The sequence below is a fragment of the Pholis gunnellus genome, assembly GCF_910591455.1.
Source record: "Pholis gunnellus genome assembly, chromosome: 17".
NCBI classification, from domain to species: Eukaryota; Metazoa; Chordata; class Actinopteri; order Perciformes; family Pholidae; genus Pholis; species Pholis gunnellus.
In genome coordinates, this window is record NC_136544.1 from 7,846,594 (window position 1) to 7,871,014 (window position 24,421).

General features: G+C 45.3%; 1 protein-coding gene across 1 annotated transcript; it reads left to right on the forward strand.

Annotated features, from left to right (window-relative positions):
- Nucleotides 1-4,274: 4,274 nt before the first annotated feature.
- Nucleotides 4,275-15,747, forward strand: stk17al (serine/threonine kinase 17a like). Its single transcript, XM_079176791.1, has 7 exons — nt 4,275-4,605; nt 7,907-8,119; nt 11,842-11,986; nt 12,566-12,692; nt 12,795-12,843; nt 13,141-13,320; nt 14,064-15,747. Exons 1-7 carry the CDS (start codon nt 4,493-4,495, stop codon nt 14,347-14,349), a joined length of 1,113 nt encoding a protein of 370 aa, XP_079032917.1. The 5' UTR covers nt 4,275-4,492; the 3' UTR covers nt 14,350-15,747.
- The last annotated feature ends 8,674 nt before the right edge of the window (nt 15,748-24,421 follow it).

The window sequence follows — 24,421 nt, forward strand, 5'->3', positions numbered from 1 at the left end:
CTCACCTGTTGCTCATCAGAGCCTGCTGTCACCTGTCCCTCGTTAGTCCTCGTTAGTCTTTGGTCAGTTTGCATTGTTGTTTCTTGGCTACCTTCTTGTCATCTGGTTTCTCATTCCGTCAGCTTCTTTTTTAAGATGTACCCACAGTTGAGTTGCTCAAGATGAAGGAAGTTGGGATTAAAAAAAGACTAACACCACCTGTTTGATCTTATCTTTGTTCAAACACCAGAAATAGCGATTGACTAAACATCATGGGGGGGCTGTTCTATCAGAAGCTCTGACTCTAAAGCCAACTTCACATGAAGAAATACTGTGATAGCTGAAATCCAAATGGAGGATTCCCAACAAGGCCACACACCGCTTCCCCTCCCGGCCTGTTTGCCAAGTGTTGTCTTCAGATTACAAACAAGGCAACGAGATCTCCAGCCTATTCTGATGTCTTATTTTTATCCCTCCTTCAGTGTTTTTTTTCCCTCTGTTGCCAAAAGGATTAGGAACTTATCTTTAAATACCGCTCGAGCGTCAGCCCTGCACGTCATCCTGCTCTCCCGAAGTGAATGACTTCCAGCCCCAGTGTTTGGGAGCCCACTGATCCTCCTCCTCCGTCAGGCCACAGAGGAGATGTTTGTCCTTTTTTTTTGTCTCAACCACAGCAGTCGATGTGGCTGAAACGCCAGCAGCAGTATAGAGGCGAGAGAAAGGGTTAAGACGTGGGTGGTGTGTTAAGCATTCAAATCGACCGGAGCTATTGGGCTGTTTAGCTTTTATGAGGTGCCAGACCTTTGGCGCTCCATTCAGACTGCTTTACACTGAGGTCACCGCAAGCAGGTTAAAGATCGCACCATTGTGTGACCTAGGCTCGCCACCGTTACGCCACTGCGCGAATGATTTATGGCGTTAATGAAAGCGTGACATCATGTATTACATCGGCTGACTGTTAGCCTTCCCTCTAACCCTGTAAGTGGTAACATGCACGCTATCTGCGCAAGCAAATTAGGGTCTGCCAGTGCAGAGACATGGAGCTTCTTTTTTTTTTTTTGCCAAAGCATCAGTTGCTTGTTAATTACAAATTGCCCAACCGAAGACGGCAGGGAACACTTATCGACTGAGGTGAGATTACCAAGTAGCCCTCTTGAGTCTGAACCCGTTCATTACATGGAATCCTCTTTCTGCGTAAACAATCGTTTGCAACTAAGAACCGTAAACAGAGAATTTAGACAGTTTGCAATCACGCTCTGTAAGGGTTCAGCATTTTGCAATGGAGCAGATGTATAGTCTTGTTAACAAGGCACATTTCCCAAGAACGGTTGATGGCTTTTTGTCATTCTCACGAAATGTTGCTCTGTTTGCTGTACGCTGCCGTCGGCAGGTGATCTCAAAACGAGGGGAAACCTGGGAGAGGAGGCAACCGAAGGGACTGAAAAACATTTCACCAGTGAGAGGTGTTTCACCTCAAAACATCGCCAAGCTAACAGGGACACACACACAGCTCATCTGTCAGACGTTGGCTGGTGCCGGATGATTGGCATGCCTCCTCAATCATACCTCCTCCATGCTCTAAGTGAGGGGTGGAAACAGGTCATTGTGTTCCTTCAAGCAGAAAGGAACAGTCTGCGATGTTATCAGAGTAGGAGATCTTAACATAACTGCACGGGCCTCCAGGCGGAGTCATAAAGGACCGGCAGCTCATTTAACAGCGCAGTGTCACAAAGTCAAAGGGAAAAAAAGAACACTTACATAATGAGACCCCCCACCCCCTTTCGCTCTCTCTTTTTACACCCCCAATGGCGACAAGAACGAGAGGAGAGAAAGGGCATCTTAGAAAATGTGGACAAAAGACTGTCTGTCTCTCCCACACGTTTACCTAAGGGAGTCGTAAGAGAGCTCAATAGCGTATACATTTACCCTGGTCTCTTCTTTATCGCCGAGAGCTTATGAACGTCTCTGCACTTCACAATCATAAATACAAACTCAGCCAAACATTTTCACACACCTCCCTGTGCCCTAGTTAAAGCCATCGAAGTCCCTCTTTCGCATCAATCAGATCCGTACCTTTTTTTTTTTTTTTGGACCGGACACAGGGAGTGCTGCGTCCTCTGGCCGAGTCATGACAAGACCTATTTGTTCCAGTGGCTCGGAGTGTTTGCGTTCCCCAGGTCACGGCTGAACTTCTCATATTTATGTTTGCCTAACTGCCTAACTGCCGGCTAATTCGCTGGTATGTGTTTTCATTAGGTCTCTGGGGCCGGGTAGAGCTCCCTCGCTAACGTGGCTCCTCTGAACTCTGACCCCGTGCTTTAATGGGGAAGGCTGGCAGCGAGAGAGGAGGGTCAAGGCCTCGGAGTGGGCTCGCTTAGACTTAAGGTAACAATTTGAGGAGGCGAAACAGGTTATGTAACCTTGTCGCTGGACGCTAATGACCCGGTAGGGCCTGAGGAATGCCCCCTCTCAATAGGTCTCTTTTACATCAGTTGCTGTGTATGGCAACAAAATTAGCTTTGGTATGGTAAGATTGGACAAATCCTGCTCTGTGTGCTAGATAACAGCTATGTAGGGCATGTGACAAACTACTGGCAATGTGATCAGCATGAGCCAGAAAAGCAGTACAGAGGGACCTGACATCCCTTCTTGTTCTTCACTCCTTCCCTTGCCTCGAGGCAGCACACACACTCATGTCCTCGTTTAGAAACATGAAGAATACAGGCTGGTATGTGTCTCACCCATCTTCAGGAAACATCATGTGGCCATGTGACATGGTGCTGAAATATTGAGTCAACCCTCTATAAGGCTTTGGGAAACTACCGATCATCAGGTTTCAGGCAGCTGGTCAGACAAACCAAGCCATTGGAAGTCATCTCATAATCTAAATCATAATCAGCAATAAAAACAGTTAGATGGCAATGGCTGATGTCCAGCGTGAGTCTTTGCCTACTGCCACGGGGTACAACAATGCTTTTAAAGCAGGCAAAGGTCTCACGCTGTCTCATATGGTCTCCTTTACGCCAGTCGCAAACTGAGGCAGAAACCCACAGCTTACACCAGCAGTTCCTTTACCATCTCTGTGAGTGTGTGTGTGTGTGTGTGTGTGTCGCTCTGTTTGTTCAGGGTCAGCCCGGACCTCCTCTTTCTAACAGCTTCACAGCTTCACAGTTTCACAGTTACAGCATCAGCAAGCCTCTGGAGCTTAGGTGACACATTTCTCATGGAGTCCAGGTCACCGCCAACTCCGCGGGCCATAAATACCAATCCCTATCCCTCACTGGTTTGTCTTTATGTTCTCTGACCTGGCTCCGGAGTGACTTGTGATGGGGAGGTTTCTATTTCGGATTCAAATAAAATATGACATGTAATAAAACAATAAGAAAAACACCCTGAGTCACCTGTACGTGGTAATTCCCGTAATCTCCATTCCAAATGTGCCACGCATGCTGATGAGCTGTCTAATGAGATGTTTTGAATTCCTCTCCTCGGGATCAATGGGCCGATAAACAACCCTACAAGCTTTGGCAGAAAGCTCTCATACCCCAAGGGCAGCTTCCCACTCCTTCACACTGAGCGGGGCTGAGTGTGAGAAAAAGCCTCACGTGAAGCGCAGCCAAGCCCAGATACAAGCGGCACGAAAACACATGCCAACGATGACATACACGCCTGAAATGTGTGTGCTTGTGTGTGTGTGTGTGTGTGTGTGTGTGTGTGTGTGTGTGTGTGTGTGTGTGTGTGTTTGAGTATGAACGCGCTTGTTTCCTTTAGGAGTATATTTGGGCAGTCAGTGGGTACAACATGGGATTAGATGTTAAGACAGAAAAGGGATTAATCAAGTACAGTCAATTAGTTAAGTTGCCATTTAAGTTCTTAATAATAAGACTTTGCAATAAAGTTTGAACTTTTTGCCCACCTCACAAATCTAAAGTGACACATCATAACTATTATACTGCTGTAAATTCTAAGGGGGTAAAGCAGTTATTATTAATGTGTGTGTGTCATGTTTAATAATTACCATCCTTGTGTTACTTTAGGTCAACATGAGAACTATTCAACTGAAACTAATGATGTAACAAAAACAAAGTCTTTGTTTATGTTTGTGTACCTGCACCGATTCGCTCCTGTCAATTGAAACGCACCACTTGGCCAGCTGACTTGCACCGCCTCTTCAGCGCGTTCATTGGCTTTCCACTGCGGAGCGTCAGCGCAGGGTAGGGGGGGGGGGGGGGGCCCGACGAGGAGTTTATTGTCAGGAATGTGTAGTAGCACTCAAACTAATTTACCGCACCGACTGTGCCGCACTCCCCGCAGAGCATCATCCTCTTGTTTGTCGGTGGAACGCGCGTATACTGGATTATCTCCCGGTGGTTTGACACCGCTGCTGTCGGCTCTATAAGCGACGTTTTTTTGTTGTTATCATGCAACTGTTTGCTTGAGAAAACCGTCTTTGTTGTGTGTTATATTTGGTTGGAGAAAAAAAAAGACCGTTTCAAATCAAGCGCTGACTTCAATGCCAGACTCAGCGAAGATGAGCAAGAACGGAATGGTGACACAGATCCACACGAGGATAAGAGCGGACCCGTTCACGGACAATTACGAGCTGGTGGGCAGAGAACTGGGCAGGTGAGCGTGTTTGTTGTTCCCAGCGGTCATTGACCAAACGCTGATCCGCGTGCTGACTTTGCTCGTGCTGCTACACTATCTTGATGCGCTTATGTAAAGCTGGTAATCATATTAGACTTTGTTCTCGGGTTAATGGGAAACGTGCTAATTGGACATTTCCAATCCCGCACTCCATCCTGGGTAAAAGCGCAGAAGGTGACGCGCTTTGGCACGCGTAATGCGTCTTGTGTGGACTTTTTTTGTAAAGTTTTTGGACTTTGTGATCATTTTAATTTAAATTAAAAAGGGGGGCAGAGTGAGATAAGTGTAGATGCCGGAGCCCAAAGAGTCCTGTTAGATGAGGAGGGATTTTAACACACTGTTCGGGTCACTGTTCTGACATCCAAAAGGTGAAAGCAAGATATTTCACTTTTTGAAACTCCTCTCCTGCGCTATTGTTTCTGTGGATGCTCACTTGTGTAGTGTAGTAGTTTCTAGTGTCAGTGGTGGTGAAAATGTAAACTTCCTCAAATGCCATGAGCTGAACTTCAGAATCAGTTTGGAGTCATATCACAGGAGCGGTCACAAAGGTAAAAGTGGCAAGACGTACAGTAAGTACACCAAGGTCCGTGAAGGAACGGTATCTGAAAACACACAAGACCTGTTGTATGTCTTTCTAGTGTAAATCAGAACCTGTGTGTGTGGTATAGACCTGCTCTCCTGTCTCATACCTGCTTTCCCCAACATGAAATATACCATTTTCCTCCTGTCTCTCTTCAGCCAAATGCATGTTGTGGGTCACCCACTGATGTGTGGATCCCAGTAACAGAAGTGCACATTCCAGCCGTGTTTAAGCGGGGATTCCCCAATGTGCCAGACACTAAATGACTTTCCTCCAAAAGCTTTCTGAATTCTTGGGTTTGTGCCAATTCAGCATCTGTCTCCAAAACTCAATTTTCACTGTAAGTTTGCTGCTCTGCAGAGAGTGGTGGGACAGCCTAAATAAAGAGTCAGTTGGTAGCCAGTTTTCCTTGTCAGACACCCTTGGACATCCTGGGACAGCAGCCAGGACCTATGGGGGGGGGGGGGGTTGGCTTGAGGCTGCAGCCTCTAAAAGCCCCCTCTTCCTCCTCTCACCCCTTCATCCTCCTCTTCCCATGAGTCCGACCCAACAACATCCTGGGATCAGGTCTCATAATCGCATTAAGTGCAGGAATGTATGCCGGCAGATCAGTCTGTACATTAGGAGGGGTGTTGACCATATTAGAGCAGCTTGTGGGTGACGGAGTTGAATTCTTCCTTTTAACAATAGGACTCATTGGTCTGCATTTCTAAAACCATTTTCATCATCAAGCTTCGCATTGTGACTTGTGGTCCCCTGCAGAACTGTGCGCAGAATACGTTGTGGCCAACTGTACTTCAGAAAGAGGAAGTAATGCTTTGTGTCAGTCCGTCTGTGAAACAGGAAAACGAGAGCTGTGAGGGCTGTCATTTCTCATCGCGCTCCAGACATGAGTCAGCGGCCCGCTGAGGGAGACAAAACGCAGACTCCGCGGGAAACCAACTTCTCAATCGAATTATCACCATCTCCAGTGGTGGCGAGGAGTCAGTTTAATGTGTCACAGTAGAGTTGGTGATTGATGACTGACAGCATTTACAGAGCTGCAAATGAGCTGATCTCCTGTGGAGTCAGACCGGATGTTTGAGAAAGAGGTTTTCTACTGTAACACAGCGAACTGTGGGATTTAATGCAAACAAAAAAAAAAAAGAAGAATCTCAATGTGTAGAATATAACATTAAAGCACTGTGACGTGATGAGTGTGAACGCAGCCGGCTGGGAGATGGCCGCGTTCCATAACCTCTGACCTGTCGTCAGCCTTTATAAAAGGCCTCCTGTTGCTCCTTTTCACTCCATATGTAGTTCCCAGCCCACAGAGAGCTGCTCTGAACTTGGCTAATTAAGGATGAAAAGCATCTGACGAGGTTTGCCTTTTCACTTTGAACAATGAGGCGTCGCCATTCTGCGAGACTGTGGTTTGGGGGGGGGGGGGAGAGAAGGAACAGGCCTTGCAGCAGCTCGAGGGACGTAGCCAAAACAGAACCAGGCTCTGGCCAGAACAGTTGCTGTTTTTGGTCGGCGGCAGCACAGTGGGCTTGGAGTAACGCTGTGTGGGAAAAGTGACCGGCACCATGCTGACCCGGCCGCTTCATTTAGATTCAGGTCACAGTCATCTTTGTCCTCAGCCCCCAGCAGCGTATTTGTATCGTGCAGCCCGTTGAAACATTGAGATGTTGGTTGGACACATAAGACGCTGAGGTTACACGGTGTTCATTTTAGCCTGCTGCCGAGGCTCCAACCCGACTGTAGCAGCAGTGACCCCCTGCCTGGCCTGCCCAGCAGCGGTCTGGTGGGTGGTCCCGGTCTCGGGGCTGCTTGTATCAGCCGACTGGTCAGCTTTTGTGCGATTGTCAAAGGAGAAGCAGGCTCTGACCGAGGGTCCGGGCAGGAGGTGTCAACACGGTCCCATTTGTCCCCGCCGCTGTCAGCTGTGAAAGAAAGGGAAGTGGACAAGGCCTCATTATCGGCCTGGGAGCGACGGCTGCCGATTGTGGTCGGCTTGACACGGCGAGGCAATTCTGCACACATCGGACATCCTGCCCACACCCACGGCTGACCCCTTTACACCTCGGATGAATCCATCAATGTGTATGCAGAAAAGAAAAGAAAAAAGATTGGTAGTGATGACGTTAAAGAGGATCCGGCAACTGAGCTGTTTGTGATCTCTTTGCTTTAGCTTGACCTTAGCCTTATCACATCCCGGCCTGCTAGTCAACAGCCTTATCTGCCTCCTCTCAGACCCTCCTGAAGGCTAAAAAGAGATGAGGAGAAACTTAGAAATCTCTAATGAACGTCTAATGACTCATCCACAGCTGAGCATATCAGTGCTCCCTTGCACAAATTCAAATTGATGCCAGTGAACCTTCTTATCTGTGAGCTGTTCTTTAACCTCGCCTACAGTGTTGCACTCGTGGCCGACTAGCGGGCTTTCCCTCATGCCTTGCACTGTAATCTATGTTTCGCCTCATGGCAGTTTAACTGTCATGAGTATGTCCAGTAATTTTAGCCTTTCATACGCTGCAGCTTCAGTGACCTAAATGTATTCCAGCGGTCCCGTTGGCTACTTGGGGGGAAAAGAGCAGAATCTCTAAACCAAATATATTTGAAAAAGCCAGTAATGTGGTTGTGATTATTCTGTCTCATTCTGCCTCTCGACTCACTCTCTCCTCCTCTTTTTTTTAATTTATTTTTTTTTTCTCCCAGGGGAAAGTTTGCGGTGGTAAAAAAGTGCATTGAGAAGGCGACGGGGAAGCAGTGCGCTGCAAAGTTCCTGCGAAAGCGAAGGAAGGGCGAGGACTGCCGCATGGACATCTTAAACGAGATCGCCGTGCTGGAGTCGGCCAAGGCTAACCCCTATGTGGTGGAGCTGTACGAGGTCTACGAAACCAACAACGAAATCATCCTCGTCCTGGAGTGGTAAGACGACACTGGACGTTACATAAACAACACAAAAGTTCACTAAAATGGCCTTTTAAAGCTTTCCTCTGTGTTTGAGCCATGCCGGGTAAAATAGGGGATAGAATCATCAAAATCAATTTGAATGATCACTCGCTAAACTTTCCATGAGTGGATTTCTTTCCCCCATACAACATGCCTGAGTGAACAAACCTGAACAAACTGGCTTTTAGAAAACTCCCAAACACATTTACTCATTTCTACTGAACAGGCATCAACACAACTTCACATCACAATGCAACATCCTGTGTGTTGCATGACGAGAATGTCACCGCTTTGGTGTTTTCCTGTGAATTGTCAGCTTTTATCTCAATCTGTCTGCTCTCGCTTTGAGTTATGTGCTGGTTGCTGAGGGCACAGCTGCAAGTCACTCAAGTCTTTCTCACCTCACCTCAATGGAAAAAAAACACGCACGCACGTGTGTGAAATGCATAGCGCTCGCACTATTGTGACATGACTTCAGCCTTATATGGAAATTCTCTCTCTCTCTCTGTGGTTAGCTGCTCGTCTTGTCGTAGCCTCGGCACCTCGGTTTCTTGTTATGCGAAATGTCTGTCAGGAACTGTCACTTTAAATACCGACGTGGCAGAACTGCACCGAGCTCACTGTGTGAAAAATAGCAATGTATCTAGCCACGAATGAGTCAGTTACAGCCCACTGTGAGAACATAACTGCTCAGTGCTCGAGAATCAACACACCTGGTGAAGTTCAGTGATTGTTCAGTGATCCGGCAAAGTCACCCCGGCTGTCTGGCCCTGGTTCTGTTGCGGTTGGGTGTTAACTGACATGATGCATATCCAGTACGTGTTCTCTGACCGCTCTAATGACGGCCTCTAATTAGGAGTTCGGAGAAGACACTTGGCATCTTAATTACCTCGCTCGCCTCATTACAGGGAGATAACGCGGGGCAATTACGCTTCAGCCACGTCCCCCTGACCCTCTTCCTGAACTGCTCGCTGCTCAGGCAGGAAGCCCTCCCCTGCCCAGTCCTCGGTAGTCATCCCAATCCCAGACATGGAATGCCTCCTCAGAACAAAGGTCTATCTGTGGGGGGGGGGGTGAGGGGGGGATGTGTTTGACCTCTGACTGAAGTGTGAAAGGGGAAGTCGCACCACAGTTCACCCCTGCATGCCTGCAGAGAAAACATAGCAGGAGGTCAGTCGGCAGTGGGCGACAGTTCCTCTTTGGCCTCCAAGTGGAGCTGCTCTCTTTGAGCCTAAGATCAAGCAGCTCGCACATGCACAATATTTTTATAACTTAAAGAGCTCCGTTTACAAATGCCAGCTCGTGCTTTTTTTTTTTTTTCTCTTCAGTTTTTCCCTCTTATCGCACTGTACGTTTGTCCTAAAAGCTGCAGTGAAACTCTCAGCGAGACCATCGGCCGCCGCAAAGCTGCATCTTCAAACTGTCTGACCTCAGCATGAGTTTCAAGAATTGCAAACCATTTTCCATTTCCTGTGGGTTTAAATGCGAGCAGCAAGCAAGGCTCCGAAAAGTAGCACACACCACCACTCGGGTATAAAGTGTTATGCACACATGCGCGCATACACACACACACACACACCTACACACACACACACACACACGCGCTCTTCTTGTAGCCGCAACCACATCATCGTAATGTCAGAGAAATGGATGCTAGAAGCTGAATTCTAATCATCTTAGAGAGCTCCAGCGTGCGTCAGTACCAGAGAAACCCCCAGCATAATGACTAGTTAGAGAGATGGTCACTTTGATGAAAAATGAAGGTGCATCATGATTTTTTTTTTTTGTGCACAGTAGCTATGCGTTTCTGGAGAATTAATCACTGTGACCCTAATCCAGGAAGCAGTCTTTCGTTTCCTGCTCTAAAGGAAAGTGTACTGTAAAATAAGTCAGCCAAGAAGGGTTTTTGACCAAACAACCTCTCCTTCAGAGCGAAAAAGGAGGTTAACCTGGTTTACTGCTGAAATGGAGAAATGCTTAATATGTTCCCAGCTCGTGCCTCCGAATGGTTGTTTAGCTCCTCCGGGTCCTCGCTAATGTTGGCAGCAACGGGTTTTGTCTCGCAGCTCGGTGCAGGAGGGAAGGGGTCTCCCTGCACACTGAAGTAGTGTGTACATTAACGCTCTTAGAAGGAAGGGGAGCGCAGAGACTGTATTCAGACTTCAGGGGAAGTATGGGATCATTCCTAAGTGCTTGGCCAGAATGTGTGCCGACTGTTGAATTTAAACAAGATGGCCTTTATCAAGATTTTAAACCCTCTCGTGCTCTCTGTTGACAGCTTAACGAAGCTATTAAAACACGTTGTCACGTCAAGCAATTCATTGTTCAGACAGGTACGGTAATGTCCGTGTTAAGTTGACAGATTTGTTTTTTTTTCTATTGCAGTTTTCGACTTGCTCATTTCCTCTCCTGAATGAAAACACTATTGGCTCTTGCTTGCATTTCATTTACACATGCAGATCAGTGCAGTTTCACTGTCTGTCTCCGCTGCTCTCATGTTAGCAACAAGCGGGGTAGGTGGCAGGTCAAGTAATGTGTGCTGGGATCAAAAAAATAAATAAGAGGAAGATTATATGGACCAATGACGGATATCCTCAAAATCCCCCCAAAACATGGGTTGCTATTTTCACAGCTGAGGATAGTAGTAGAAGGAGGGGGGAGGGGGGGGGGGGAGGGGGGGGGGGGGGTTGCTGGTTATGTAACAGTCGTGCCCAGGGCCTGCTCACAAAAATGTCCTCTGAAGATAAAAAGCATCTGTGCCATCTAAATCCCCCACACATGGTCCTAGTTTGTGTGGGTGAACTGTCAGCTTCGGGCATTGATCTGACTGATGGAGCGTCCAACGTAAATCCACCCTGTCTCCGCTTTACTTAACTTTGTTACACACGCGCAGCAAGACCAGGCAGGACTCCCGACTATTCCTTCCACAAAAATGTGAGAAGTTTCCATTGAGTTGTCTAACTACTAAATTCCACACAATAAAACCCGGCTAATCCCTGACATTTAATTTGTTTTGAACAAACGGGCGAAAAACTATGCAAGGCTGAGGCGCACACAGTATCTAGTTACCAACCTGACACAACCCCTCTGACACCCTTCTGTGGCTAATTTATAGCTTAAGATTCCTTTCTACTTTTAAGAAAAATGTGTTGATCAGTTATTCAGAGTTTGCTTCTGTTTCCCCTGGTTTGGTTTAGTAAGTTAACCCGCAGTACACCAGGCTGTATAGGCTTATCTGCATCAGCTGTAAGCTGATATGACCTTTCTTATCTCCGGTAACGTTCTCGCTGATGGGAAGGCACATGTAGGAATTCTAAAATTATATTGATTCACATTGGACTCGCATGCAATGCGTGGATGTGGATGGACTTTGTTCCTCCAAGTCAAAGTACACTCATGAGGAGACGGGGTGTCACGTAATTTTAAAGACACTGGAAATGACTTAAGGTATGTTTATTAAGACTGTTCAAATGGGACGAGTAGGAATTTGCTATTGTGAGCTTGTGTGACTCAAACTGAGAGGAAGGGCGTATGTGTACAGTTTTTAAGGTGCAATTTATTATAACAAGTTAAAGAGAATAATAAAAAAATGAAAGTAAGCCAAACTGAACTCCACTGGGTGGCTGCGCAGCTCCTTTTTCTTCCCATCCTCTCCGCGTTTTGTTTTCTCAGTTTTCCTTCCTCTGCTTTCCTTCCAGCGCCGCCGGTGGCGAAATCTTCAACCAGTGTGTCGCCGATAACGACGAGGCCTTCACGGAGAAAGATGTGATCCGGCTGGCCAAGCAGATCCTGACGGGAGTGGCCTTCCTGCATCGGAACAATGTGGTGCATCTGGATCTGAAAGTGAGCACACTGAAACATAGGGCGGTCTATTCCCCCCCCCGAGTGGCAGCCTAAAGGAGATATGAGATTCTGTTACGCAACCTCGACTCATTCACTGTGTCACGACCCCGTTCCCACGAGGAATCAAGTCGGTGAAGGAACCTCACTGAGCCGTCGTGTTTTCTTTAATGGCCTCCCCTGGGGGGTAACAAGGCAGTCATCATTGAGGTTTTCTTTCTACATCGCATCTCGCAAATTGACCAAGCATCTGGTTTCTCAATACATGTTATACAACCCCTTTGAAAGCCAGTCTGACCCAGAACAAACAAAATCAGTCGCACGCACACTCCAGTCCCTGGACTCATGCCAGCGTTTGGCACGGGCATCCTACCTGTTCTCCGTCTCATCTGATTGGCTCAGAGGATGAGCTCAAAAGGAGCAGCTAGACGCTGTCTGACGAACCCCAAAGACCCCAAAATCCTCTTTGAACCAGTTACCTCGACTGCTTTGACTCATTCACCCTGCCATGTGATTACTGACCTCAGATTTCACAATGTACCATACCTCCTGTCTAATTTGTGTGTGCGTCCTCCTCTCCAGCCCCAGAACATCTTGCTGACCAGTGCCCGACCTCTGGGGGACATTCGCATTGTGGACTTTGGCTTGTCCAGACGCATGGACAAGGTCACAGAGGTCAGGGAGATCCTGGGTACCCCCGAGTATGTTGGTGAGTCCTGATTTAAGGCCTTAAATACCCAGAATCACCTGTGTCTTTTCAATGTGAGGGCCATTTGTCAAGACTAATTGGGGCCATGTGTTTCTCTTGCAGCACCAGAGATCCTGAACTATGAACCCATTAGCACTGCGACAGACATGTGGTAAGTGTGCTACAGTAGTTAATGGGACTATTTCCACTCATTTAGACCACGTTAAGTCAGTTTTGCGTCAGAGAATGAAAGACTTATTGAAGAAGTTGACGTCACCTCCCTAATGTGCAACAGACAAGTCTAGACCTTTGACCGCGAGACCATCTTTGCTTCATTCTACATTGCAGTAAATTCATGACTGACCGCAGCGCAGTGACAGACAAATGTGTCCCAAAGCAGATTCTGCAACCATCAACGTGACAAACGTGCCTCGTAACTTCCTTCCCTTTCTTCCTCCCCATCTGCCAGGAGTATCGGGGTCCTGACCTACGTCATGCTGACGGGCGAGTCGCCCTTCCTGGGCGAAGACAAGCAGGTGACCTTCCTCAACATCTCCCAAGTCAACGTCGACTACTCGCAAGACACGTTTGAGGGGATCTCCTCCCTGGCTGTTGACTTCATCAATACCTTGTTGGTTAAAAACCCCAGGTGAGCCGGTTCACTGTAAAGACGCAGATATCATCAGGAGTTGTGATTATGGTTCAAATGAAAAGGTTTCCTTCAGCATCACTTTGAGCTGATTTAATCACCAAGGATGTGAGTCAGGTTCACACCGGCACGGAGGTGCATCCGCATGCGTCAAAATGAGTGGATGTGGTAACAAGATTTACGTCACTTCGACGAAATTTTGCTTCCTTTTTTGCAGACTGTGGTTGTAAACTCACCTAATTTTAAAGAAAAAGAAGGGCCACTGTCGTCGTGTTTTGACATTACACCGATGTGTCGGTTTTGTGTGTCAACATGTTGACGAAAGAATAGTTAAACTGAGGTTATTTCCAAGGGAAGCTTTGTAACCGTACTTCTGATTAACTTAGTTCTAACCCTAATTCTGATTGATGGCTCCGAGACTGAGCCCCGTACATTGTCGCCACAAAGTTGATGAAAAGTAGCAACGGCCTCTGTCTCACATCCAGAGCCATAATCTCCAGTCAGTATCGTTTAATTGCAATAAATTACTGGTGGCGTTGGAAAAAAGTGGAAGATTCCTCAGTGTTTGAGTAATCGGTGGGAGATGGAAGGGGGGGAAAAAACTTGAGAGCAAAAAAGTGCTTTTCTTTTGTGGTTTTCCAAGCCAGATTGAGTGAATCGGAAGATCCAGGCAATCCGTCGGTTATGTAAACTCTCCGGGAATTTCCAACTCATCCGCAGTGTTATTGTGTTTGTGTGTACAGGAAGAGAGCCACGGCAGAAGAATGCCTCAACCACCCCTGGCTGAACTCGCCTGCCCATCCCATCTCCCACCCGCACCTCCACGCCAGGTCCTCTGTGGACGAGCCGGAGACGAGCCAGTCGGAGTCGGAGCCCGAGAGCCCGGCTCCCTCCCCCGAGCTGGACCTGATCGGGTCGTACCTGGCGTGCCCGGGCCAGGGGGGGCTGAAGACGGGCCGCGACGCCTTCTCCTTCAGCGAGCCACTCTTTCCCACGCGGCCTGAGATAAAGCAGGAGCTGATCTGCTGAACGGCTTCTTGGCAGGTGGCGAGAGACTGAGCGAAGTCTAACTTCGCGGAGCAGACGCGGAAAGCCAGTGAGCCCGCAGCTTCTTGGTCTTGATCTGACTCAGGGCCACGCTATACGGACGCTGTACGCCTGCTGCTGGCTGCTTCTACTGCTGTGATGTCTGTGAGGCTCTGTGTGTGTGTGTGTAGTCCAATACCTCTGCATGTGTTTGAATAATCCTCGCTTCTCCGTGCTGATTTATGATTGTACGGAAGGAATGTGAGAGGAATAAAGATGCAGGAGATAAAGGGGGTGGGAGAAGAGACTCAAGGACTTTGTCGCAGGACTGCACCGCTGCCTTAAAAGCGACGTGCTTTACACTGTGGCTAGTTCACCCCTGCACGCACACTGGTTTCTCTTTTTACCCAATTAGCCTCTTGAACTGGGTTTCAGCGAGGAGGCAGCCTTGGGAAATGACTTCACTCACTCTCATCAAAACACGTTTTGCTTCGACTGACCCAGACATACCTTCTGTGATGAGTTTTGTTGAAGGATTTAAAGGGTTTTAACACATGGTTGTACTTAACTAAAGAATTAAAGCAAAGGACTGCTCCACTGTTTTATATGTTTATTTATGCGTGTTTTGTCATGCCACTTCACCCCCTAAAAGACACAAAGCCACATCAATGCCTGCGTTTTGAAATAGTAGCATTGTTTTTTTGTTTTTTTAAGGACAATCTGAAGCACTTTTTATTTTGTTATAGTAGGAAACCAAAGGCTCTTCAAGCACAGTCAGCTGCCACACAATGTACTGTACATGTTAACCATTTTACACAATCTACTGTTTTTGTCACATTACCTTTATTCACAACGTGCCACCTTTTTTTCCCAACATCACTTCTGTGTTAATATTACAGATTTGTATTGTTTTGTTGGCTATTGCACAAATTGCACAAGTTTTTTTTTTGTTTCGTTTTTTTTGTACTTATCTGCAAGTTTGCCACAAGATTTCAGGCTCTTCAAATATTGTGAAAACATCAGTCTTGTAAAAAGGGGATGGCAGGCGTTGAAATTGTGATTGTGCTCAACTGAAGATTTGTATAATTATGGGATGTTTGCCTTCAAATGGTCGGGAGCAGAGAAATTGGAAGGAATTTCTCAAACAAGTACTGAAATGTATATTGTGAGTTAGTATTAAGATGAATCTGTAAAACAATTGTTGCGTGTTTTTGTTTTGTTTTTACATATGAATGTTAACATCATTATATCATTTCTTATCTTGTACGTTAACTTTTACTTATTCCTGTTTTCAGGCAGGTTTGCACTTGTCCTTGTGGACGCTATGTCAAAATGAATAAATGTTGATGGCATGCATTACAAAATGTAACAAAGAAAAATACAAGTGCATTTTGTATCAAACTATTATACTTGTGTGTGTGTGTGATTTGTTTTTTGATTTATTATTATAGCAACATGAAATTTAACATTAGCAGCATTACTTTATTTTACAAGCAGTTAACTTAGCTCATTATTTAATTTAAGGGATCAGTTACATCCAAACTGCAAAACTGAAAAATTATGATTCTAGATTTGGAAAACGACAAGAACCATGATGTCAGTCTACCATTTAGTAAACTATCTCAACAACTCATGGCTGCCAGAGGATGTCTCCTATGACTTTGGCTGACTGTTACTCTAGTCCCTCCAAATATCTGCAAAACGTCTGACATGCGCATCAGGTTTTGCTGTACTCTGTGTTTAGCATTCATTGGCAACCATTAACACGCCAAACTAAACTACAACATAAGCATCATACCGGCTTAACGTTTAGCATGTTGGCATTGCCACTGGGAGCATGTTAGCATGCAGATGTTAGCGGTTAGCTACACTAGCTAACACTAGCTCTAGATAGGGCTGTTCCCAGCTTTCGCACCGGCCACTGTACTTCTCCTACAGGCTTGGCACGTGGGAGAAGTTTCAGTTGGTTGCAATCTGCAACCTCACTGCTGGATGCTGACAAATCCTGCACATTAAAAGAGCCGACCGTCTGATTTGACAGTAGGACAGCCCTGAACCCTCACAGACTTAGTGGGAACGCGCCTCAGAGTCCGTGAGTGAGGACATTGGGATTGGGCCCCTCTACAGCTCAGCTCTGCTTACGAATGGAATACAGCGGAATCCTTCTGTGCTTTATGGATTTCAAAATAGTGAATTACAGAGATAAGGAATTGCCCGCCAATATGTTTTCATGCAGAGTTCGTGCAAACTCCTAAAGGAATGTCTTCAACAAAAAAAAAAATTGCTTTTTTTTCCAGAAACCCAAATGATAAAGATATAAATGTTAGATAACTATGTCCTCATGGAGCCAATTCTGATTTATTTTGCATTAGCATGTCAACATTATCAGTGGACCTCTGATGGATTGCGGTATGCATGTGCTTCAATTGTACTCCTTGGTATTTAACAATCTAAACAAAACTGAGTTTCCTCTAGGATAGTGGTTCCCAACTTTTTTCATCTTCAAGTGTCTTCCTGAAAGCCTCCTTCACACGTTGCAAACATCTAAGTAAGCATAAGTAGTTCAACCACAGAGCAATATTCCATACTCTGATTGTTTCATTTGAATAGTTTTTGGAGGCTTTACATGGTTAAACTCTAGTATTTCAGAATAAAAAGTAACAATAGACAAAAATCAAACTTGTTAATAATCTCGTGACCCGTCATATTGATAAACCCATTTTTTTGTGTTATCTTTTTTTTTTATCTATCTTTTGTCTCATCCCACCACATGTTCTCATACCAAAACAAAGTACCCACGTGTGGACCAGATGACATGTGAAGCATCTGCTTTTCCTCTCAGCGTGCCTATTTAGAGAATCATAAAGAAAATAAAAGTCCATCTCTCGGGCCAGTCTTCCATAATTATCCAGCAGACTCTCTGAACAGGAAATGCCAGCATCCTGTGAAGAGGAACACAAGAGTAATGCTTTCCACCGTAGTTCAGTCTCTTTCTCTCTCATGCACGCGCTCTAATGCTTGTTTACTTGTGTCAGGTTAAACAATATCCCTGCCCGCCAATATCCTGAATTCTTGCTTTAATGTGCGCTTCCTCTCGTGGTCGGCTCTGGGCCAGGTCAGCTCTGCTGTGGCCAATGAGGAGAAGGTGACTACTTCCCCTAAAGAGAATCCTGCTGCTGCATGGAGCTGAGGAATGCCAGAAATGTTCACAACTGGCCTCCTTTCTTTTTTACAAACCTCGTCCTTTATGCCTCTTTTCCCTTCTTATGGGGTTTGTTTTCTCAGGGAGAGGTGGTATTGTTTCCATACAGCAAACACACACACACACACACAAAGTTATTGAAGTGGTTGATTAAGTGTCTGTTTCTCAGAAGGAATCTCAGGATCAGTTAATGTGTCTTTGATATTTAAGGTGACCATTAGAGGATGATTTAATGCAGATGTGGGAATGTTTGTGCTGTGAAAGTGCACTTGGCTCCTACAGATCCAAACAAATACAGAGAGTATAGTCAAAAAGCTTATTGTGACATCCAGATAACCTGCTGTCAACGATCTCCGTGGAATGGAACTAAGGTCCTGCTTAATGGTTTCTGAGGGTTATCCGGCAACAGATCCTGCTTTTAAACGGCCCAGTGAGGCACATGACTTTGTACAAATCCATTTGTCTCTCTTGAGTCTGTGTAACAACAGTCAAAACAGATAACATTAATAAAACAAATATTGGCTTTTCTCGCACGATACAAAACCTGGATGTCTGACATCTGCTGGGCTGTAAGATGGGTTTTTTTGCTGTATGGAGCTCAGCAGGCGTTTCATCTCGTGCTAACCAACCAACGGGCCAGTCTGTCAGCGCCTCCGGCCATGACGCATTGATCCCTGGAGGTTTGTGAAAATCCAGAGCTGGGATCTCAAAATGTAAACTTCTTGGGAAGCTGGAAGGGCTACATTCTACACTGTATAGGTCAAAACCATCAGTTATATAACCAAAGATTGTTTGACAGCAGTGCGACATTTTTCCCTGTGGCTTTTCCCATCTGTGTGCCACTGACAGCTAAGGAGCACGCTACAAAAAACCCGGTACCATGACCGTAATCGCATATTTGCTTATATGTAAAGCACTTTTCTTCATCATATTCAAATGTTGTTTTTTTTGTTATCTGACTCAACGAAGAGAACATGTAACTTCATGACCGTGTGTGTGGCAAATCGGCCGACCCTTTCACGACACCTGAACTGGAACCCATCTGTCTTGTTATAGGGTTGGATTAGATGCAGAGACACTTGCAGCCCATCCTTATTTTCTCGGGCCCAACCAGCGACCCGCTTCCATCACCAGGTAGAAATGAAGTCTTCCCAGCTCCTCGTAGCATTCCTCTCTCTCCATCCGCCTGACCTCCTGCCCCGCTCGTCTCCGTTTGTCTCTTCTGTCGTGTTTTTCTCTCTCCATGTCTCTCTCAATCTCGCTATCTCTACATCTCTTTCAGTGCACCACTGTGCACAGTTTTGTCAGTAGTTGTCAGTAGTTCCCCTCGCACCTTACATGATGGGGAAATTCCTTTACGCTCAGGTTCCTGATTATACTGCGGAATGAGAGTACACTGATGTCAGAGAGCTCAAGAGAATGTGTGTGTGTGTGTGTCTAGTATGAGCTCACCTTTACATTGTAGCCACAATGATCCCGGTGACACAATGTACCGCAAATAAAAAATAACTTTAATTTCATCCCTTTGGGTTTCTGCTCAATTGACATCCTCTCAGTCACTCTCTCCACATCAGTTCACTCCTGCTACATTCCAGCGTTGACCCTTAAGATCTTTAAGATCCACATAAAGCCTGCACCACATGCAAGAGCTTCGGCCTCTTGACGCTGACGGATATCAGTTGCTGGTAGAAATGGACCTTAAGTGGATGAAAACAGGGAAAGGACTCCCAACGGTCGCCTGGGATTCTGTCTCTTCGTCCCACAACGCTATGGCAATGGAAAGACCGACCATGACAAATCAAAGGCGGCCGCTGAAGTTCTCCATGTCCGCTGACCAGATGTTGACCGGGACAAACAATGAAGATGTCTTTCTTTCCCGTGCCCCAGCAATGCTTGCAACAGAAAAACAGAAAGAGAGGGGAGAGAATTTCCAGAAACACTCGTAACCGCTGGTAATATGTTTCTCATAGTGGTGCATTCATAGCAGCGAGGGAGGCAAATGCCTTTGGTTAAGCGCAGCTATTTATTCTGGAAACGGTTGAAGAACAACAAAAGCATTCTCAACGAAGAGCAGCACGACCTGATGCTGCTGCCTGTTTTCCTCTGTCTGCGGTGGCTACATCCTCCCTCAACATGGGGGCACTACTGGCGCACACATCGTACCCCAAAAAGCCACACAATAGGCACACTCACCTCGGAGAGAACTTTTCAACTCGAAAGCTGTGTAAGGAACCCAACCAAAGCGAGGGACGCTGCTAAGTTGAGCCTTAAAAGGTTCAATTTCAATGCGGGTGAGCCCATGGAAAGAAACAAAAACACTGCCAGTTCTGTTTGGATTTGCGGGACGCGGTGCACGCGAATGCGCACTCGCATGTACTTAAATTGTAGTTGATACACACACACACACACACTCGCCAGAGTACCCACGGTGAACTCTGTCCGCTGACTCGTTACAAGCTTGGGAGGGAGTCCAGGTTTTGTTTCAGACTGACAGGGAACAGATTCTGTCGGTCTCTTTTTCCAGCGCTTGATTTTCGACCCACAGCGCTCTGCTCGTTTACTATGGTACTGGATTAGGGAGTTATTTGGAGCACGCACCCACACACACACACGCACACACACACACACACACACACAGGCAAGTACCTCCATCCAGGACTCAGACACGTGCTTTAGGGATACGTTTGGATAAGACTCTTTCACTCATGACAGTTCCGCTTTCTTATGGCTCCCTACATCCATATTTGTTTGTGTTGTTGTTGCAAGTTTTGAGTTGCATTTAGTGTTAAGCAATGTTATGAACATTTAATATTCAACACCAAAAATAAGAAAAAAGTCATGGATAAAGGTACGACTGTTGACTTTATAAAATGAATCTGCATTACCGTTTTCGCAACCAAACCATATATTTCCATTATTATGACGTCTTTCATTTTTTCACTGTCTGAACACATCTTGTTGACACATTTACAATCCTGCTCTGCATACATTGTATATACAGTACAAACACATGTCACATTCATCGACGACACCAGTCTTTTCTCGATATTTACGACCGCTGATAATTCCAAATGTCACCCAGAAAGTAAGTTGGAGTTGCAACACTGTCTCTCACTGAATATAAGTTCATGAAATTGGACAGAAAGGAGAACAAAATTCGTAACAATAAATGGCCTCAATGGTCGGACAAACAAGCAAGTATGAGAAAACTGAGCATATTCTGACTCGTTTGTCGCGATGGTTCCTGGTTATTCCTGCATGATGTCTCTACATGTTTATCTCATCTGGCTTCATGTATTCCACTTGTTACACGTTCCACTTTATACATCCTGTCTTGATTTTGATCACTTTCTATTGTATTTTTGCTTTCTTTCTAACATAAATTTAAAGGACTTACTCTGCCCATTTTCCAAGTGCATTGGCCTTTAGATCAAAAACTTCTCTTTGTAAAATCATTGAATCAAAAGAATTGTTTCCAGCTGCGAGCGAGCACGGGGATACACATGACATCCATCTCCAAGCTGGGCAACATTTCATCCTCACTTTTTGACTTGCAGCTGTTAAAAGCTTCTCGGGTAGGATTTCCAGACTGTTGCACTTCAGCCAAACAATCCTTGTCAACAGCGTCTGGGTCGCGGTTGAGATTTACTATCAAATCAGCGGGTGTTGTTCCAAAATATGCTGGATTTAACCAGGAAAAAACATGATTTGAGGCAAACATCTCAACTGTAGAGTTGATGCGGCCCAGGTGAAGCGTCAAACGGCCTTGCAAAAAAATGGTGACAATTTCCTCGCAATTTGTCCAAAGATCGGAACTCGATCTTGAACCGCATGAGGTACCTTGGTGAGATAAACAGACAATAAAATCACACAAGCTGAACTAGAGTGCACACATTCAATAGTGGCACAAGTACACACATGCACATTGTATATGTACACCCCACCAAGATTGACCTTGCTCTCCCTGCCAAAAGTGGACCTCGGGCCCCGGGTGACGTCCTGCAGCTGCTTTGGGGTCAGGGAGGTCTGCACCGCCGTGTAGTGGTATCTCAGTTGAGTTGAAGACTTGATGACAGCATTTTGCCATCAAGACAACTGGGGTTGTAGTTTGTCTCGGGCGACAGGGGGCGCGTGGGCTGCGTCCTCAGCAGTGCACATTCCCCACGTGGATGTGAGTTCATCAGTTGATGCCTCTGTGAAAGAGATTCAACCAGACAGCAGTACCTGTGTGTCTGACAGACTGTCCCTGGACATCATTAATAAATACAGATGTCAAGTCTGTAATTAATTACCATTAAGCTGCATCCTCCAATATGTCTGCCTGTCTCTTGCATTAATGTTTGATCTGTTCGCCATCTTGTCCAAAGCATATCGACTAACCGGCTGAAGGTTGCTAACAAACAAACTTCCCCGCAGACATGTATTATAGATAAAGTGTGCAAATAGTAATGGTATTATTCAAGCATGTTCAAAGTGTACATAAAAGGTTCATGAAGCACCTGTAGAGCTCTCTTACAACAGAAAGGTGAAAACAACAGTTTTACACTCAACTACATACAGGCTAAACTATTTCTTGATGAAGAGCAGCCTTTGTTTAAATCACCCAGAATTTCAGTGCAGCTTCTGTTTCTGTATCTTTGTGATGGAGTCTGCTGCTGGCTTGCATGGCTCAGCTCACACATCCCTGATACGTGGATGGCTTATTGAAGCGTGAAGTGTGTTTTTATTTTTTTTTACTGGAGATGTCTTCTTTTTCCAAGAGGGGGCAGCAGATGTTTGTGGAAGAGATAAAAACCAATGTTGTTGTGCCATTTTAAGCCATGTTGAATCACACATAGGAATCATAATGTTATCAAGCATTTAAATGCACTCAGTCTCTAATAATCATTCAATCTCTGGACTTTACCTGGTTTCAACCAAGTGGAATAACAGTGAAAGTGGTGACTTACTGCACTGACTAAAATTATTGTTATTACCTATTTTGCAAATGACAAATAGACTGCTGTTTATGAACTCATTTCAATTTCAATAATCATTTAATAAGGGGTTGTTAACGCCAAATCTTTTTGGCAAAACCCTCTATTAGCAAAATGACCAAAATGCTTACTGGGTGCACAAGTTTGTGTTGTGTTGTTGCAAGTCAACAAACATTTGCATGTACATATGCAAACATTTGCCAGTTAGCACTTATCAAAACGTACACCTGAAACTGATGTGTAATACGTTTTGCAAGTATTTGATCATAAAAAAAAGTAGGCCAATTGGTATAATTAAAATTTTGACGAAGTAAAAGCGCTAGATGAAAAGTTATTTCAATCAGTGAATGAAGAAAAGTCGTCCGATCCCAAACGTCAGTAGGAAGAATCCTCTGGGGACCATGAATATCTTTACAAGATTTCATTACAACCCATCCAACAGCTGTTGAGATATTTCAGTCTGATTTTATTTGTAATAAAGGCTCTTTCTGGTGGCAACAACTGTCTTTCTAAGGATTGTTGTTTTATTAGGTTTACTGTGGCAGTGCCAGCTGCCGCTTGTTGATTTGTCAGTATTATGAGCTCTGTCAGCGTGATGGAATTTTTTGTGAGAAAGCGGAAAGTTAACATGTCCTTTTCAGTGGAATTCTCCTCCAGGAATATTTCAAGGTTTCTTGGTGCCCGGAAAAATGAATTAGTGAAAAGGTCAGCTGTCACATCTTTTTACGTGATTGTCACTTGATTTTTTTCTTTCTCCTTGTTTTCCCTTTCTCCCGGCTTTATGTGTTATGTAACTCTCTTCCATAGAGTTATGGAGATTTGTGCATGTTTGTGTGTGTGTGTAACATTGTGATGGCTGTCAAATTGTCATATTGTCTGAAGTTCTTGATGTAATCGGCCAAATCGGAGTGTGAAAAAAGAGTCTGGAAACAATAGCTGGGGGTCAGACAGGTCATGTGGTAATATAATCCCCGGGGTGTAGAAAGGTACAGGCCCTTTGCTTCCACTTTCCCACACTCACCTGGGCCGTCTATTAGCCGAATGGACCTGCTTGTCAGTCACGTCTGCTTGAACAAGTTTACCTTCTGTGTCCGTCAGCAATGATGATTCCTGATGTGACAGCCTGAGGCGCTCTATTTTCAAGAGGGTTCAAGAATTAGGAATATCATTGCGGACAGATTGTCTCAGCACTTTGAATACTGAAAATCAAACAAACTGCACATCTTCCATTAAGCTTCGCCGCTAGGTTGGTTGGTCCACCACTTTGGTCCATGCAGACTAAAATATCCCAAAAACTATTCAGATGGACGGCCATGAAAGTTGGACCAGACATGCATGGTCCCCAGAGGATAACTGATAATGACAGTGGGGATCACCTGACTAGCACCATCATCAGAACAACATTTAAATTTGTACAGTACTTTATCGATATAGTTGCTCCCATCTTCCTGGGCTGTACTTCATGTTTAGCGCTAATTAGCAAATGTTAGCATGCTAATAACAAGCTAAAAGATGGAGAACATTATAGCTTTTTAAACATCGGCATGTACTATATGTCATTATGAGCATGTTAGCATGCTGATGTTAGCATTTAGCTCAGAGCTGCGTACAGGTAATTAAGCATAAGCGTAAGTGCAGGTTTAAAGTTCCGCTAGCATATCTATAGACTCAGTAGTAGTCTCGTGTTTTGAGTGTGTGCAAAATGTCACATATTTAATGTATGTTCTGAAAGTCAAATGTGTCTTCTGCACAAACAAACATTTCTGACATTACTTTTAAGCTGACTGGATGCTGGGAAAGGTGGGTCCCTGTAAACCACTGTAAAGTCACATTGGTTTCATAAACCTCATCTTTCTGTATTTGTCTGTGTTTGTGTATAAAACACTGGGTTCATTGT

Excerpts from the sequence above, each read along its gene's own strand:
- stk17al (XM_079176791.1), top strand. The coding sequence starts at position 4,493 with ATGCCAGACTCAGCGAAGATGAGCAAGAACGGAATGGTGACACAGATC. Across the intron at positions 11,987-12,565 it reads TGGTGCATCTGGATCTGAAA|CCCCAGAACATCTTGCTGAC; the intron begins GTGAGCACACTG and ends CCTCCTCTCCAG. Across the intron at positions 12,844-13,140 it reads AGCACTGCGACAGACATGTG|GAGTATCGGGGTCCTGACCT; the intron begins GTAAGTGTGCTA and ends CCCATCTGCCAG.